The 17409-nt window shown below is 50.4% G+C and overlaps 3 protein-coding genes across 5 annotated transcripts in view; 1 reads left to right on the top strand and 2 right to left on the bottom strand.

The window, feature by feature from the left end:
* The window catches only part of TUBGCP4 (tubulin gamma complex component 4), a 36014-nt gene extending 25162 nt beyond the window's left edge, over positions 1–10852 (top strand). Inside the window, exons 17-18 of one of the 2 annotated variants that reach the window (XM_087704448.1) lie at positions 10065–10204; positions 10554–10852. In XM_087704448.1, the coding sequence (XP_087560574.1) occupies positions 10065–10204; positions 10554–10569 (156 nt within the window). In that variant the 3' untranslated portion in view covers positions 10570–10852. Of the gene's footprint in view, positions 1–10064; positions 10209–10553 lie in introns of those variants that run through there. The other variant, XM_087704449.1, reaches the window with a different exon arrangement.
* Positions 6741–7998, bottom strand: LOC148048501 (lamina-associated polypeptide 2-like). Its single transcript, XM_087703880.1, is given in 2 exon segments — positions 6741–7301; positions 7303–7998. Coding segments are annotated over 2 exon segments (1257 nt in total).
* An 884-nt stretch (positions 10853–11736) lies between the features above and the next one.
* The window catches only part of TP53BP1 (tumor protein p53 binding protein 1), a 39900-nt gene continuing 34227 nt past the window's right edge, over positions 11737–17409 (bottom strand). For both annotated transcript variants that reach the window (XM_087704447.1, XM_087704446.1), the window contains 4 exons: positions 16075–16169; positions 12600–12799; positions 12279–12424; positions 11737–12050 (listed from right to left, as the gene is read on the bottom strand). In XM_087704447.1, the coding sequence (XP_087560573.1) occupies positions 11866–12050; positions 12279–12424; positions 12600–12799; positions 16075–16169 (626 nt within the window). In that variant the 3' untranslated portion in view covers positions 11737–11865. The remainder of the gene's footprint in view (positions 12051–12278; positions 12425–12599; positions 12800–16074; positions 16170–17409) is intronic.

The following is a 17409-nucleotide window of genomic DNA, read 5'->3' on the forward strand; positions in this document are numbered from 1 at the left end:
CCCAGATCAAGGTTCGGCTCCCACCCAAACCTCTCAGGTCCCTCTGGTGGTGGACTCCAAACTCCTCAAAGGGTGCCCATTCAAGGAACCGGACCGCATCCAAGTTACGGCGGATGCCAGTCTATTCGGGTGGGGGGCCCATGCCCTGGACTGAGTCGCACACGGTTGCTGGTCGAGTCAAGAGCTGAGCAACAGCATCAATTGGCTGAAGCTCTGGGCCATCAGGCTAGCCCTCCAAGAGTTCCAGGACATAGTGTCGCACACACATACTGATCTTGACTGACAATGTGGCCTGCAAGGCCCACGTCAACCGCTAAGGGGGCACCCACTCCAGGGCCCTGATGCTGGAGGCAGAGAAGCTACATCACTGGGCGGAGAACAGGCTGTTGTCACTTCGGGCGGAACATATCTCGGGCATTTCCAACACACAGGCGGACTGGCTGAGCAGAGCCACTGTGGACCAAGCGGAGTGGCAACTCTACCCTGACCTCTTCCAGGAGCTCTTGAGCCGGTTCGGCCATCCCAAGGTGGACCTGTTCGCACAACGCGCAACTATCAAGATTTTATACCAGGTACGTGACACCCGGGATGGAGAGTGTGGATGCCCTGCGCAGCCCGTGGCCCGCCGGCCTCCTTTACGCCTTCCCACCTCTCCCAATCCTCCCGCTGGTCATTCAAAAGATCCTGACGGAGCAAGTGGAAGTCCTGTTGGTGGCTCCGATTTGGTCCCGGCGCCCCTGGTACGCAGACCTCGTGCACCTGTCGATCTCACGTCCATGGAGGATTCCGGACGACCAGATCCAGCTCAACCAGGGAGCTCTCGTCCACCCGAACCCCCAGCTGCTACAGTTAGCCGTGTGGCACGTGAGCGGGCTATTCTAACCGGACTGCACTACTCAAGTAAGGTCATTGACACTATTCAAGCGGCTTATGGTCCATCTACTACTCGTATAGACGAGGCCACTTGGCAGGCCTTCTGCAGGTGGTGGTTGACCCTCTCAAGGCTGCGGTGCCCCAAGTCTTGGACTTTTTGCAAACGGGAATTGACAAGGGTTTAGCACCCAACATGCTTCGCAGGCAGGTCACGGCTTTAGCCACTGTAATTGGGGGCGGCCAGGGCCGTTCATTGTCTCAACATTCACGGGTTAAATCCTTTTTAAAAGGTGCAGTTAATCTCAGACTGTACACCATTACCCTACTTGGGACTTGACATTGGTGCTCAGGGCTCTTATGGCCTCTCCATTCGAGCCTATTACTTCCATCAGCCTTCGGTTGCTGACTCTTAAGACTGTGTTTTTGGTGGCTATTACATCGGCCAGGAGGGTGTCTGAATTGGCAGCGCTTTCAGTTCGGCCAGACCTCTGCATATTCTATCCCAACAGAGTCGTCCTTCATTTGGACCCGGCCTTCCTACCAAAAATCAACACGTTGTTCCACAGGGCTCAGGAGCTCATCCTTCCGGATTTCTGCCCCCGCCCTTCCCATCCGCAGGAACGCCAGTGGCACCACCTGGATGTGCACAGGACTCTTCGACGCTATGTGAAGTGTACTGGGATCTTCAGACGGTCGGAAGCACTTTTTGTATCCTTTCAACCATCATCCATGGGGCAAAAGGTGTCTTCCCATACCATCAGCCGATGGTTAAAGGCGTGCATTGCTCTTGCTTATGACAGCCAATATCGACCGGTTCCCAGGCGCATTACTCCTCATTCTACCAGAAATGCAGCTACCACAGCAGCCTGGGCTACGCAAGCCTCAGTGGAAGAAATTTGCAGGGCGACTACTTGGTCGTCGCCATCACCATTTATTCGACATTACAAGGTTGACGTGTTTGCCTCGGCTGAGGCTTCTTTTGGGCGGCAAGTGTTGCAAAGGGTGATTTCTTCTCCGGGGCACCCTGACCAGCCTAGCTCCTGCCCTGACACTTAATTGCTTTGGCATGTCCCATGCTTGGATTCCACAAGCAGCACACAGGAGAATGACCGTTGACTTACCTGAATGGTCCTTCTATGTGTGCTGCGAGGGGAATCCAAACCTGCCTGCAGTTTCGGCTGGCCAGGGCTATCTCATGACTCTGACTCGATGACTGATCCTTATCTGTTTCCTGACTTGACTTTACTCTGGACGTGACTGTTAAGACTTCTTTTGGCTATGGCCATCATTGACATTGCTACACATCATTAACCGGCTGACTTCGTACAAAACTGACCCATCCAGTCAGAGGAGGCGTGGTCAACATTTACATAACTCAGTCTCTAGGCTAATGGACAAAGTTAACCCATGCTTAGATTCCCCTTGCAGCACACATAGAAGGACCGTTCAGGTAAGTCAACAGTCGATTTGCACACATGCTCTTTAGAGACATTTTTCATTTTGAAAAGAGGGTGGTCCTTGCTCAGCCCACCTCCCCATTTAAGGCTAACTCCATGCCCCTCCCCCCCTGGTAAAAGATCCCCTTTTCAGGTGAGTCTTTCCTGAGGCACCAAGGGAGCTTGTCAGAGAGTGGCCCAATCCAGCTCTCCTACACAAGGGATGGGTCGGTGGAATTGATCAGCCCTGGTGCAGCCATCGGCAGATTCGGTGAGGATGAAAATCCTCTGCTCCCCTCCTGTTTCCAGCCCAGGGCTGGGAGACCCAGCTCTCCCTTAGAAACCGGGCCCACGGACTTCAGATCAAGCGGGAGGACAGTCTGGTTTGGGAGCACTCCCTGCTTACAGCTACAGGTAGCCCTTGACCTACAACCATCCAGACAGTGACCACCCTTGAAGCTCCACCATCCCAGCAATCCCATAATCTGAATCTGGGTGCTTGGCAACTTTTTCACACTTACAACTAATTGCCGTGCCCCATGAGCTGCTGTTTGCAGCTTTTCTATAGAAATTCCACAGGGAAGCCTGGGGGGAAGGTTGAATGTTGCTGGAGTTAGCCTTCCTGGCCTACGCACCCTCCCCCAGCTCACACCATGGTGGCCACTCACCCACCTCCTAGCACCCTCCTCACACCTTTCATGAAACCCCTTGCAACATCCCCAACCCTTCCTTCATTCAGCAATAGCCACTTACAGGCCTGTAGGCCTGCGAGTTGCTACTTCCTGCTGGCTTCCCCACTGATTTTGGTTGTGGGCAGCTAGCAGGAAATTGCCTTAGCTAACAACAGTGGGATTCAGTTGACAACAGCAACCAGGACTGCAAGGATTGCTACCACATTTTACAACCGCTTCACTTAGTGATGGAAATTCTAACCCGTTGCTATCATAAGTCAAGGACTGCTGTATTGCAAAGCCCAGGTCAGTAGAGAAAGGATGGAAAGGGTCATTCACTCATAGGATTATTAATGAGCCTAATCATCCTGAGATGCTGTTCCACACTTCTGGAAGCAACAGATAACCTGTGCTCTTGACTAACAGCAAAGAGATGTCCTTAGGCAGTCCGTTACTTGCTCTTTATCTTGATGCAACTATAGAGTGTTCCAAAAGCATGGAATTAAACTCCTGTGCATGTCAGACAAGAAATGCTTTGGAAGAATAGCTGTTTGGGAAAACCTCTACCACAGCGAGGTCCATGTGTGAAGAAAGCCCCCTCAAGTGCCCTTCTGTTGCATCAGATCTGGCTAAGCATGGTAGCCTTGGTACGAGGGACCAACATCCCAGCTGGAGCTGAAGGTACCATCAGCAGCTTTAAGGGGTGGGCCAAAGGGTCAATAATTATTTGTATGGGGAGGAAATTGTAGACCAGAGTCAATCAAGCTTCATTCACCCAGATGGCTGGTTCCTTAATAAATCTGTGCCGATGAAGCTGCACCTCCTTGCTCCTCAGGCGGTTGCTTGAGCTGCACTGTTTTGTCACTTCCCCAGGCACCTTGATTGGCAGGAGCTGAGCTGCTGCCTCTTAGCCCTTTGCCTTCAAGTGCAGAGATAGCACTATGCCTGCACCAGTGGCCAGTTCAGAGATTGACCGTTGTCTTACCTGAACGGTCCTTCTATGGGTGCTGCGAAGGGAATCCAATCATGGGTTAACTTAGCCCTTTAGCCTTGAGACTGAGTATGTAAATTTCTAAACCACGCCTCCTCTGGCTGGACTTCCTTCCTTTCTTCAGTTTTCGCAGGAAGTCCACCGAGAATAAGTATGTCAATGTCAATGAAGCCGCAGGCAATCCTGGTACTAAAAACAGTCAAGTCCAGTCAGAGATAAGATAGTCACAGAGTCACAATCAAGGTGGAGCCCTGGCCAGCCGAAACTGCGGGCGGGTTTGGATTCCCTTCGCAGCACCCATAGAAGGACCGTTCAGGTAAGACAACGGTCATTCTCCTGTGTGCTGCTCCGGGAATCCAATCATGGGATATGCCAAAGCAATTAATTCCCAGGGCGGGAACTAGGCTGGTCAGGCTCCTCCGCAGAAGGAAGGACCCTTTGCAACACTCTCCGCCCGAAGGATGCCTCAGCTGAGGCATAGACATCAATCTTGTAGTGTCGAATAAAGGGTGAGGGCGCTATAAGAGCTCTGAGAACCAAGGTCAAGTCCCACGTGGGATAACGGTGTACGGTTGGCGGTCGTAAGTTGGAAGCACCCTTCAAGAAGGTTCGGACCCGCGAGTGCTGAGATAAGGAGCGGCCTTGACCTCCCCCAATCACAGTAGACAAGGCTGTGACCTGCCGGTGAAGTGTGTTTGGTGCCAGGCCTTTGTTGAGACCGGATTGCAAAAAGTCCAAAACTTGAGGCACCGAGGCCTTGATGGGGTCGACCCCAGTGCGCCGGCACCACCGACAGAAGGCTTGCCAAGTGGCCTCGTAAATACGGGTAGTCGACGGGCGACGGGCCGCTTGAATGGTGGCGATGACTTCATCGGACTAGTGAAGGGCCGCTAGAATAGCCTGCTCACGTGCCACACAGCTAACTGTAGCAGTTGGGGGTTCGGATGTACGAGAGCCCCCTGGTTGAGCTGAATCCGATCGTCCGGAATCCTCCACGGACGCGAAACGGACAGATGGACGAGGACTGCATACCAGGGTCGTCTGGACCACATCGGGGCGACCAGCAGCACTTCCGCCTGTTCTGTCAAGATCTTCTGAATGACCGACGGAAGGATCGGGAGAGGAGGAAAGGCATAAAGAAGGCCGGCCGGCCACGGACTGTGCAGAGCATCTACCCCCTCCGCCCCCGGGGTCTGGTATCTGGAGTAAAAGCGGGGAAGTTGCGGGTTGTGCGGGTGTGCAAACAGATCCACCTCGGGTTGGCCGAAGCGGCGAGAGAGCTCTTGGAAGAGAATGGGGTGGAGTTGCCACTCCCCTTGATCCACAGTTGCCCTGCTCAGCCAATCCGCTTGTGTGTTGGCCGCGCCCGAGATGTGTTCCGCCCGAATCGATGAGAGTCTGGACTCTGCCCAATGGAATAACTTTTCCGCTTCCAGCATCAGAGCTCTGGACTGGGTGCCCCCTTGGCGGTTGATGTGAGCCTTGGAGGCCACATTGTCGGTCAAGACCAACACATGGTTGTGAGAAACAATGTCCCGAAACTCCAGGAGGGCTAGACGGATGGCTCGTAGCTCTAGCCAGTTTATACTGTTCGTCAGCTCCTGATCCGACCAGCGTCCCTGAGCCACCCTGTCCAGGGCGTGGGCTCCCCAACCAAACAGGCAGGCGTCCGTCGTGACCTGAATGCGGTCCGGTTCTTTGAACGGGCATCCTCGGAGAATCCTGGAGGACATCCACCAACGCAGAGACCGTTGGGCTTTGCTCGAAAGCCGCACCTTGGTTTGGGAATGACTGGTATGCGCTCTCTGGAAGGGCAGGAGAAACCACTGGAGCGGACGCGCATGGAACCTGGCCCAGGGAACCACTCCGATGCAGCTTGGACAATGTCACCAGCGGTACCCGCCTCTGAGACAGCACATGATGCGCCAGGTGGTGAATGCTCTGCCTCCTCTCCGGGGACAGGAAAACTTCGCACGTCACAGAGTTGATGGTGGTCCCCAGATGAAGCAGGGACGTGGTCGGGCGCAAGTGGCTCTTGGGCAGGTTGAGGACAAAACCATGATTGCGCAGTGAGTCCATCGTGACCTGCAGGTCTAGCAGGGCCTGGTCTCGAGAGGGCGACAGCACCAACATGTCGTCTAAATAACAATTGATGTGTATTGGAATCGAGCGAAGGGAGGCTGCTAGCATGGCCAAGAGCTTGGTGAACGTGCGCGGGGCCGATGAGAGGCCAAATGGCAAGGCCCGGTATTGAAAGTGGCGGTCGTTGAAGTGAAACCGCAGGAACTTCCGATGCGCCGGATGAATGGGCACATGAAGGTACGATTCTTTGATGTCTATTGAAGTCATCATGTCGCCTTGGCGGATAGAAGCCAATATGCTCTTGAGAGACTGCATTTTGAATTTTTGGTATTTGATATAATGATTGAGCCGTTTCAAATCTAGGATTGCCCTCCATCCCCCGGAGTTCTTTGGTATTAGGAACAAGATGGAATAAAACCCAGGCCTTCCTGCCCTTTGGGTACTTGTTCTATGGCCCTGATGGTGAGAAGATGGTGTATCTCGGCGTCCATAAGACGCCGCTTTGCTGGGCATCTGGGCACGGGGCACCTGATGAACCTTCTCGGGGGGATGGATAGAAATTCTAGAGTGAGTCCCAAGCTCACAACCTGAAGGGCCCAGGCGTCTGATGTGAGCTCCGCCCACTGATGAGCGAAGGCCAGAAGACGCCCCCCTATGGGCCCTATCCCCTGCGAGTCACCGGTACCTTCAAAAGGATCGGTTGCTTGCTCCCCGGAAAGACCTCCTATTCTGGGGCTGCGTCTGACCCTGCTGGCGACCCCTATCTCTGGTTCCAGCGCGGTCCTGGCCACGATCCTGTGCCTGGGAAAACCCCCTGGTGTAGTTTGGGACATAGGGAGCGGGAGCGAACCCCGAGTCCCCGGATTGAAAGGGCTGCCGTCGATTGTAAGGCTGCTGCCTTCTGTTAATACGAGCACTGGTAGAGGGAAGGACTTTACGCTTATCCCATGTCTCAATGAGAATGGGATCCAACACTGAACCAAACAAGGCTCCGCCCTTGAAGGGCGTGGACGCTAGGCGCCACTTGGACTTAATATCAGCCTGCCAATGACGAAGCCATAGCAAGCGACGAGAAGCCACATTAGAAACTAAGGCCCGGGATGCAAACTTTGCCGCGCTAAGGGTGGCATCCGCAGAAAATTCCAAGGCCGCCATCAGTTTGGTGATATCCTGATGAAGGCGCATCTCCTCCGGGTCCAGTCTATCCTGCAGTTGCCTAAGCCAAACTAAGGAAGTTCTATTAAAAAAAGGAAGCTGCAGTAGCTGAGCGTAAGGCCCAAGCTGCAGCCTGATGAGTCTTGCGGATGACCGTCTCGGCCTTGCGGGCCTCAGCCTTTAATCCTTCTGAAATCTCAGAAGGAATTAATGCCGGCGAAGCAAGAGCAGCAATGGGGGCGTCCACAGTGGGAAACTGAAGGAGACCTTCCAATTCTGGAGAAGAGGTGTATAACTTCCTATCCCCTGACCCAGGAGGGTTAACCGCAGTTGGCTGATCCCACTGTTTCTGGATCAAATCAAGAAAGAGCTTGGGAGATGGGATAACATCCTGCAAAGCCACCTGCTCAGCAAAGAGACGCTCAGTGGCATCCAGACCTACAGCAGCACTTTCCTTGGAAGCCGCCTCCCCCATGTGGGTGGTAGTCTTGGCCTTATACAGCAAGGATTTGAAAAGAGCATGCCTGAATAGTCCAGGGGCAGTAGGCTGATCTCTAGGGAGGCCTTCGTCATCGGAAAATTCCCTATCCAAGATTTCACCTTCCTCCACTAAGGCAGATTCTGCACTAAACACGGAGGGTAAAGGCGAAGGAGGATCCGTTTGTAGAATGGAAGAATCCCCTTGCAATGCCTGGGGAGCCAGGCCTGAGTGGGCCGCAGTGGGTCTGGGTGCCTGGGATCTACGCATTAACTCTGCATCCACCCCTCTAGAAATGGCCTCGGAAATCATGAGGTATAAATCAGAGGGAAGGCCCAAATCCTGGCCCTCCATAGGCCTGAGGCCTGCAGCTGTGGGGGTGAATGTGGCAGAAGGCCCAGCGCGTGGGGGCGAACGAAGAGAGGCCCCACTAGCTTCAGAAATAATTGGTGGGGATCTAGGCCCAAAAACCCCCGCCTCAGGAAGAGGGGCCTGGGGGAGCTGAATATCAGGAGACCAACCTTGCTCATTAACACACACCGGAGAGATATTTTGCTGAGTCAGAACTGGAGGTGGACAAATGGGGGCCCCAGATGCTTTTGGGGGAACCTTGGCCTTGTCTTTGCGCTTATGCGACTTATCCCGGGCAGCGGATGAGGCTCGAGGCCTACTACTAGAGGCCCTGGTTGCGGCCCTGCCGGGCCTAGGGCTAGCCCCCCCCTCGCCAGGGGAACGGGGCTCAGAAATTGGCTCTACAGTACCTTTAACTACTGATTGATCAGCCATGATATGAGATTTGAAAGAGCTCAAGCACTGAAAACAAAGGAATCCAATTGTGCACCACTCGCCAAGAACGCCACGTGAAAGCAGAGACAGAGACAAGCGACCTCCTCCCTGAATCAGCAGCCCGAGTGAGGGAAAAGGGAGGGGCGGTAGAAGTGCGCAGACTCCAGCGCGCGAACAAAATCTGCCTTCTCATCCCCGGGTAGCAACACGCATGCGTGAAATCACTCCCAAATATGGCGATCGGCATCAAAGGCGCGAAATTTAAATGCAAACGGCAGGGAGAAACCCAGCAGCCGATCCATGCAACCCTCCTGTAGCCGCTCCAGCGAGAGGACGAGGAAGGTAGGCGGAGAGAGAGGGGGAAATAGCCCCGTCCGGCCACAGCTTCGGATCCGACCACGCCCGCAGGCGGGTGCTATCCGGCACGAGAATAGCAGCTCTGGGAGACTCACCGTCCCAACGCGCCGAAATAAAGGGAGGACAGACAATAAGGCCGTTTACAAAGCCGGCAAGATCGTTTTACGCTCCAGCTGCAAACCAGATATCCCTTAAAGGGGAAGCAGCAATGATGAGGAATCGGGCTGGCAGAAACTGCCGCCTTACCTCATAATAGAAAGAAATCCACAGAAAAGGAACAAATACTAATCCAATAATCCTGAGAAGTTTGTCAATTAGTCAAGAGAGAATTGAAATACGTCTCGTAGGCTTGGACTGAGTAAAGAAAAACTGAAGAAAGGAAGTCCAGCCAGAGGAGGCGTGGTTTAGAAATTTACATACTCAGTCTCAAGGCTAAAGGGCTAAGTTAACCCATGATTGGATTACCGGAGCAGCACACAGGAGAAGCATCTGGGGTTAGTTTCCTCACAGCACAATTGCACCTTTTGATGTTACTCTTCTGGAGATCAGCAAACTCCTAAAACTCCTAAGGCTTTTATAGAGGGAATCACACTTGCTAATGATCAATTGATCAAGGGCACTTGATTAGCAGCACCTTCTTATGTATACTTGGATTTTTTTCATACATGGCTGTGAAAAAAAGCCAAAACATTTTGGCTTTCTTTTTGTAAAATAAATGATGACATGGTGTAATATATCATGTTCTCTGAGGTTGTATTTACCTACTTTTAAGAACTGCTAAGGACCAGATGATTTTTACTTTGTCCTGATATGTAAAACCATAGTACTCAAAGAGGGAGTACTATCGTTTTCATGTGATTGTAGTTTTCCTGGTGAACCCAACTTTGTCCTTTTGTGCTTTAACCTTTTTCTTTGCCGAAATTAGCTACTTTGTCTTGAAGACTTGGTGTAGATAGCTCCTCCATCACAGTTGAGAGGTCCATTAATGCCTCTGTCCCCATCCATGTTTTCTCTCCAGTTTCATTCCTGGATGTGGAAATAGTGAGGGCCAAGCCACTGCTCCAGAAGCAGCTGCACAACCCTTTTTTATACTTTTTAAACACACTTTAATGTTTTTCCACCTTGGGCATGGCAGTGCCATTCTTTTCCTGTCTGAAATTGGGCTCCCTAAGGGCATCCTGTGAGAGCAGATTGGCTCTAGAAGGCTGCTCTGATGCCTGGGTTTCCCTTTGCAGGGCTTCAGCTGCCAGTCCTCCCTTCTCTTCAAGATTCTTTCCAGCGTTCACAACCACCAGATAAATTCTGACTTGGCACAACTGCTGTTACGCCTGGACTACAACAAGTACTACACTCACGCTGGAGGCACTTTGGGCAGGTAAAGGCTCAGCACCCCAAAGCAGAGGAGGCTCCTCTATCCCCCTTCCAACAGAATCAGTGTGGGACACCTGGCCAAAGGCCAGAGATTGGAGGGCTTCCCCTCCAATCTCTGCATCTAGATCTCCTCCAGGCTATGTGGCCTGGGCAACAGGCATGCTGTCCACTCCCTTTTCCTTGCTTCCCTGTCACACATGGGGGAAACTGCAGAATAGCAGCTACCCTCTGCCTCCCTGGTTTTTTGTGATTAGTCAGATCATGCTCCTTGCGTCTGTTGTAATCTGTCCATGTATTAGAAAATGTTTGCTTCCTCCCATGTCTTCCTTTGAATCCTTTCTCTTTCCCTACAGTGTGGGGCTGGAATGATTAGCCCACGGTTTTCAAGAAGTGTCCTGGCAGCAACATTCCAGCCACTGGTGGAGGACAGCGGAGGCTTGTTTCTTGCAGGGCTGCCAACAGCATTGCAAGTGGAGTTTTGTGTATTAAATAGCTTTCGGGCTCTTTGGAAGCAAAGGGAGAAGCAACGCTGCTTGCTTCAGGCTCCCAAATGAGTCGCCCCTTTTTGCTGTGACTGCAGAGCCTTTTGAAGTGGTCCCCTTCCCCATTTCTAAGCGAAAATCAGTTGATGACTATAAAGGTTGCAATACTATTAACTGTCTAAAAAAATTTGATCCATTTCTCAAGATGGAGTAGTATGTGAAAAGCAACCTGGTCTTGAAGATTTCAGTTGCTCAGGCTGTTTTTGTTTGCTTCTCTTGATCAGAGGGGAAACTCTGCTGAAGACACAGTTTGAACAACACTATCTACATTTGCTGCCTCTTTTGCTGGAAATTGCTCCCAAAACATAAGAGGAGCGACTTGGCATTTCATTTCCTAACAAAGCTGCTGGAGCCCTTAATGGAAAAGAAGATAACAGCTATTGTATTTTTATGCAATCCGTTTTTTTCAAGAAGGAAAAAGCCTGGGAATAGGGGGCAAATGTCCCAGAGATAGGAAACGTCTCTCCTCCCAGCCTGATTTTCTAATCTACATTTATCTCGTAACTTTGCATGGAAAAGATTCTAGAAGCACTTTTAATTATTCTTGTTTCACAAGTTCTAGAAAGAAAATCAAACTTTTGGTAGCTATCTTGCTCCCATCTTGTGTTTGCGGCTGTTCAAATCAGTTTTTTCTAAGTATATTTATTTAGATCGGTTTTTATTGCTCTTAAGGGAATTTCTTCTTCCTGGACACCTGGAACTCAGCAGGTTTGTGTGGAAGTTTTGTTGCAAGAAAGAGAGGAAGGGGGATCTAAGCTTGGGATTTTCCAGCCCCACTTTGTAAAGTGAGAGCAGCCGCACTAAGTATCCTACACAATATAGCTTCTTGCATTGTGATCACAAATTCATTTGTAGCAGGAGTCTCCAAACTTGGCAACTTTAAGACTTGTGGACTTCAACTCCCAGAATTCCTCAGCCAGTATGGCTGGCTGGCTGGCAGTAATTGATGATGAATCCTTCCATCGTGCAAGTAACAGTATAATAATGGCCAAGATAAGAAACCACCATTTATTTTGTCATAAAAGTTCACATTAAAACTATATACAAGCCATGCATAAGTCAAATGACACAAAAAAGTTTAAAGTTTAGAGAATGAAAATCACCACAAAACAAAAAGGGAGCTTTAACAGGGAACATAATCATGTTGATACTTCAGATATTTAAAATCAGCTCTCTCTCCAGCAATGAGGCTCTGGATCACCCACTCCTGGGTTACTACTGGCAGCTGTAATGCTTTGGCACAGGGCACCATGGCAGCTGGGCAGGAAGCGTCTGTCACCACCACATCAAACACACCCAAACTCACATCTGTATGAACAGGAAACAATGGCTGTCAGTTTCCAGTATTGCATATCCCACACTTAACACTTTTCAATGAAACAGTGATATTGAGGGAGACTCATCCAGTTTCTCAAAGGATCCTAAGGATCCTTTAAGAATAGAAAAGAGGGCGGCTACTTTTTTAACACCAAGCCCTTCCTTACGCAGAGGCAAAATATGTTTTCAACTATGGGGGAAGCTGGCAGCTGCCTGTACCGTTCTTCCACGTTGAGGATTCCTGCTGCTTAACTGAAGCTGCTGCTCCCATCATCAGAATCTCTGACCAAAGTTCCAGGAAGTTTTGTGATTCGTCAGACACCAGGAGCACCCTCAGCTTCTGGAAGGGATTTGTCCGCGGATGCCTAGAAGTAAAAGCAACGATGCATCCGTGAGCAGCACTAAACACCAGAGATGTTCCTGCTGTGCTGTGATAGCAATGTGTCATGTGGCCCCCTCCAACACACACACTGGTGGGTGCTGAAGTTGGCTGGTTCTCCCAATGCCTGAGCACCACAAGGCCCACAGCTGGCTACTCACCACTCCAGCAGCCGCTCTTCCTCCAGGCTGTAGCCAGCCGGCAACAAGTAGTTCTTGTAATTCTGAGTCTGGTTGGCGAGGCAACTGTCATGGACCCACATGTGAGAGACACAGGGTATTCCCCGGGCAAGGCACAGGAAATACTTCCGGGTGCGGCAGTGCTGGTCTGCTATCAGGAGGCACTCATAGGCTGCGCTGCACTGGATCAAGAGGGGGGGGGGGTCACATTTGTGCCAATCCTCCTATGGCAGATACAGCCAACGGAGGTCGCCTCAGAGATTGCAAGTGGAAAAAACAAAGGTGGGACCTTCATTTGCCTATTAGACCTCCAGGCTCATCCAGGCAAGCAGGTTAGAAGGAGGGAAAGGAGGAAACTGGGCCTGCCTTAATTGCAAATTGCCCTGTTGGAGAAGACATAATCTTGGTCCCACAGCAAAGCCCTCCTTGCCAGACAGAGGAGTCATGACTGCCTGCATTTCCTCCCACTCACATGCAGCATCCACATAGCCCCAACAAGAACCCAATTTTTACACGACCCTTCGATAGCACTGAATGAGGGGTGCTCAAGACCCTTCCTCAAAAGTTCCTGTTGTGATGAGCCCCCACAATGACATCATTGCAGTGTCCTGCAGTCACAGGATGGCTTTCAGCTGGCAAAGTCAACAAGAAGCACAAATGGTGCCTGCCTGGCATTACCCTTGGTGGCACTAATTGCTTAATGAGGGCAACTGTAAGCACCAGAACCGCCATTGCTAAGGGGCCTAGTCATGGATAGATTGCTTAGCAATGGAAATTCCGGCCCCAATTACTGTTAATCAAAGACTTTCTGATGACCGGCACTGTCCCCCATTCCTTTCTTCCTGAAACCAGTAATTTGTAAGTTTATTTATAGGCCGCCCTTTTCCCTGAGGGGACTCAGGGCGGCTTACAACTTGCTGGTCTGGCATTCACTGTTTTGGAAGCCAGGAAGGTTGTATCCCAACCACGCTTGGGAAGAGAAGTGAGCCCAGCCAGCTTTCAAACTTGTCAACGAAGCTACCAGTCAAGTCCTGTTTGATAGATGCCGGACTGCTCCATAAAGGTGGTTTGACATTTCACTCCCACCTGAACAGGAGCAGAGAGAAAAGAGTGCTGCATTCATTCATTACCTGTGATCTGAGATAAATCACTTATAACTTGGCTTGTGCTGGCTCTGGGCCCTTTATTCGGTTGCACTTGGTTTTATTTATGGAACCTTAATGAAACAACTGGATTAAGGTGCTACAAATTATTACTGATGTTTCTTCCATGTGCATTTTTTAATCCCACTCAAAATATAATACAGCTTGTCATGAATGCACAAAAATGCACTGAATATTGGGTATATGCATCAAATTAACTGAGTAATTTTAAGGGTACATAAAAAATGAAAAATGGAGAGGACTTTCCCCTCGTTCACATCAGCTACTTTGTGGGAAAGAGGGAAACACTCTTCTTTTTACAGTGGCAATTTCTTGTATCTTTATTTTTAATGGTTAGGCTTTACAAGTCCTTTTTATCAGCTCTATGCTCTGGAAGATGAATACAAGTCCCCAAAATAGCTCATCCCAGCTTGGGTTCTGCCCAGCTTCCCTTTCATCACTGAATAAACAGCTTCTGTCCTGGGATTATTTTCTTCCTTCAGCATATTTCCCTGGATATTTTGCCAGGCCTGCAATTCAGGAGACAAGTCAAGATCATACAGGACAAGACTCCGGTTTCCTGCCAAGATTATTTCCCAGCAGGAATTGTGGTCTGCACGTCACAATGTTTTGCCGCTTGCCTTTTGGTTTTATGGCTAAGATGGTGTGAAAAAGATCTTGATCAATGCGGTGAAGAGAGGCTACTAGGGAAAGATCAGTTAAGGCCGCCACCGCTGCTGATCTCACTCGTGTTAATCAAGATATCAGCATCCCCAGGTTGAGCAGATAGGAATCTGAACGGAGGAGCTGCTGGTTCTTTATTTGGAAGGCTCTGTTAACTGACTCTTGCAAGTCTCCTTTATAGCCAGAAAGTGAGGGAGGGCCTCCTGAGCCTCCCCCCCCCAAATGGTTTGTTCCCCAGAATCCCTTTGCCTTATTGCTCTAACATAGTATACATCCATGATGGCAAACCTGTGGCACGCAGAACCCTCTGCGGGCACGCCAGCCATTGCCCCAGCCCACCTCCACTGCACGGGTGTGCGTGCCTCCCGCCAGCCAGCCGGTATTTGGGTCTGCCACGAGGGACGCCCACACAAAGGTATAGGAGGGCACATGCGTTGGGGGACACATTACATTTTGGGGCCTCACACAGCGCCCCTGCACCCCATTTTGGCTTCCAGGTTGCTGGGGGCCTTCCAGCCCCAAAATGGAAGCCAAAAATGGGCATGGTGCATGTGCAGGGGTCTTGTGTGCAAGCGCCAGGATCATGCATGCATGAGTGGGGATTATGCACGCATGCACGAGGGCGGGGTGCACACAGGTTGCATGGGGTGGGGGCATGGTATAACTAAACTTTGCACAAACAACACAAGAGGTTTCAATAGCCAAAAAGCAAACCAGGAGCCCAGGCGCCAGAAAGAAGCAGGGAGAAATCATCTTTTGAACACCCAATTCCACCTGGCCAAAAGTGGGAAAGGAAGGGCAGCTGCAATCAGGAATGACTGAGATTTGGGACAAGCACAAAATGCAGCTGAACCCAACACTGGAAGGCAGGACACAACCTGGGTGAGAGGAAGGGTATTTTTTTTGGGGGTGGTGGTGGTGGTGCTGGTGAAGAAGAGCCACCTGCCCTGGAAGACTCAGTGGCCTCTCAAAGGGCCCTCCAGCTACAGTGCTGATTATGCTCAGGGCCAACCTGGGAATCGGAGCAGGAGCTCCCCAGCATGCTAAAAAAAGAGCCCTGCAGATTTTACTCCCTTAGTTGTTGCCGACGCTCATCTCTGTTTTGAGGCCATTGAACCAGCAGTCGGAAGACATTTCTGCAGTCATTTGGTCACCATGATGTCAAGTGATGCTTATTTATTTACTCACATTTGCATGCTTTCGAACTGCTAGGTGGGCAGGATCTGAGGTGAGGACAGGAGCTCATCCCATTGCAGGATGCGAGGGTCTCAAACCCGGGCTACCGGCTTTCTAGCCAACAAGCCACGACCGCCCCCAACATTCTCAAGGCCTAGGGAAACCCCTTCGCTTTCCCACCAAAAACCCCGGGCAAACAGAGAAAATCCACCCTTCCAAGTCACAAAGTCAGGATTATAATGTGTGATCACCAAAATACTAGGGACTCCTTGAAGCCAAAAACTGCCAAGTTAAAGAAGGGTACAGAAGCCACTACAAAAGCTGGTGGCTGTGAAAGGTGGGAATCATTTGCTGAAACCAATGGTTGGGGGGGGGGGGGGGGGCTTTGTCTTATTGATTTACATTTGCATCCATAGGTTTGGCTCACAGCTCACCACCCTGCCCCGGACTCTGACCTGGCTTTCATTGAAGTCCTCTAGGATGAAACCTCCTCCTGCTTGGAGTTGTAGCTCAGTATAGGGTTTGTTGTAAGGTACTCTCTCCACAAATTCTGGAACATGGAAGTAAATTGGACAGTTCTTACTTTTCCTTCAAACCAGCATTGCACATTTGCATCATGCCTCCGAGAAAGCCTCAGAGCAGATTATAACATTCATGGGAATAATTTTCTTCCCTTAGGCGCACATGCACCTCTGGGCACAAAATTGGACTGCGGTGGTTGCTATAAGGGAATGCAGCAGCTCAGTTTTGGGAAGCAGCAGAAAATGGATAACCAACCAGGGGGTCCTTTAATACTGGACGGAAATCTGACTTGAGTGCCTCTAGTTTCCTTCCTGTACAAAAGTGGCTTTATTTTACTATCCTATTCTCAGCAAGCATTTCTTCAATGTCTCTAGTATTCTGAGCTTGCGTTGGTGGAGAACAATGATCTCTTAATATATTTTTGTCACTCTGAAGCCCCTCGCTCCTGGAGATTTAATCCAGAGATTCTGAAGCTCCAGTTTTTCTTCCAGCTCCTTCCCTTCCCCATCTTGGGAGCCATCCTGTGGTAAGGATCTTCCCATCCTGCCTTTGAGAAGAGATTGAGATGCTCTTGGCCACACGTTGTTCCACTAAGGAAAATTTCACTGAATTATCATCTTTCATCATCTTGAAAGAAAGTGAACAAAAAGGCAGAACAGAAGTTTCCCTCTCTTCCCAAATCAGAATTGGTTGATATCAGCACTCAAAGGCTGACTAAGCTAGAAGTCATATAGATCAGTGCTACTTTAATTGTAAAGTTATATTAGAGAATCTTCTAAGTCTCTATGCATTCCCAGCCCCCACTAAGATGTTCCAGTTAGGCCCAAACCCAGGCTGAATCGGGTCTTTTATCTGACCGTTGTCTCGGTCAGGATCACTTCCTCCTCCTGTTCCTCAAGGCCACTCTCTCCATCCACACCTGGTGTTCTCCTTGAAGATCACAAGAATTGCCCATGCTGCAAGGAGGAGGATTTTCCTTGGAAGAGATGAAGGGTCGGGTGGGAACTTCTCCAACTGACCAGGGAAAATGAGGAATTTTTGGACCCCACCCAGGAAGCCCTTGCAAAGGGACACCAAGCCTGAGACCTTCCAGATGGAAGAAAGCCAGGCAAGGGGACAGAGATGGAGGGTGGTGGTTTGGTTTCAACTTAGTGCGACCTGTACATGCAATAGCAATAGCAGTTAGACTTATATACCGCTTCATAGGGCTTTCAGCCCTCTCTAAGCGGTTGTCAGCCTCTGCTTTGCTGTTGCTTCGGCTGCCATGA

The sequence above is a fragment of the Thamnophis sirtalis genome, unplaced genomic scaffold (genome assembly GCF_051295495.1).
Source record: "Thamnophis sirtalis isolate CommonGarterSnake01/CBP01778 unplaced genomic scaffold, rThaSir2_p1.2 scaffold_2, whole genome shotgun sequence".
Lineage (NCBI taxonomy): Eukaryota > Metazoa > Chordata > Lepidosauria > Squamata > Natricidae > Thamnophis > Thamnophis sirtalis.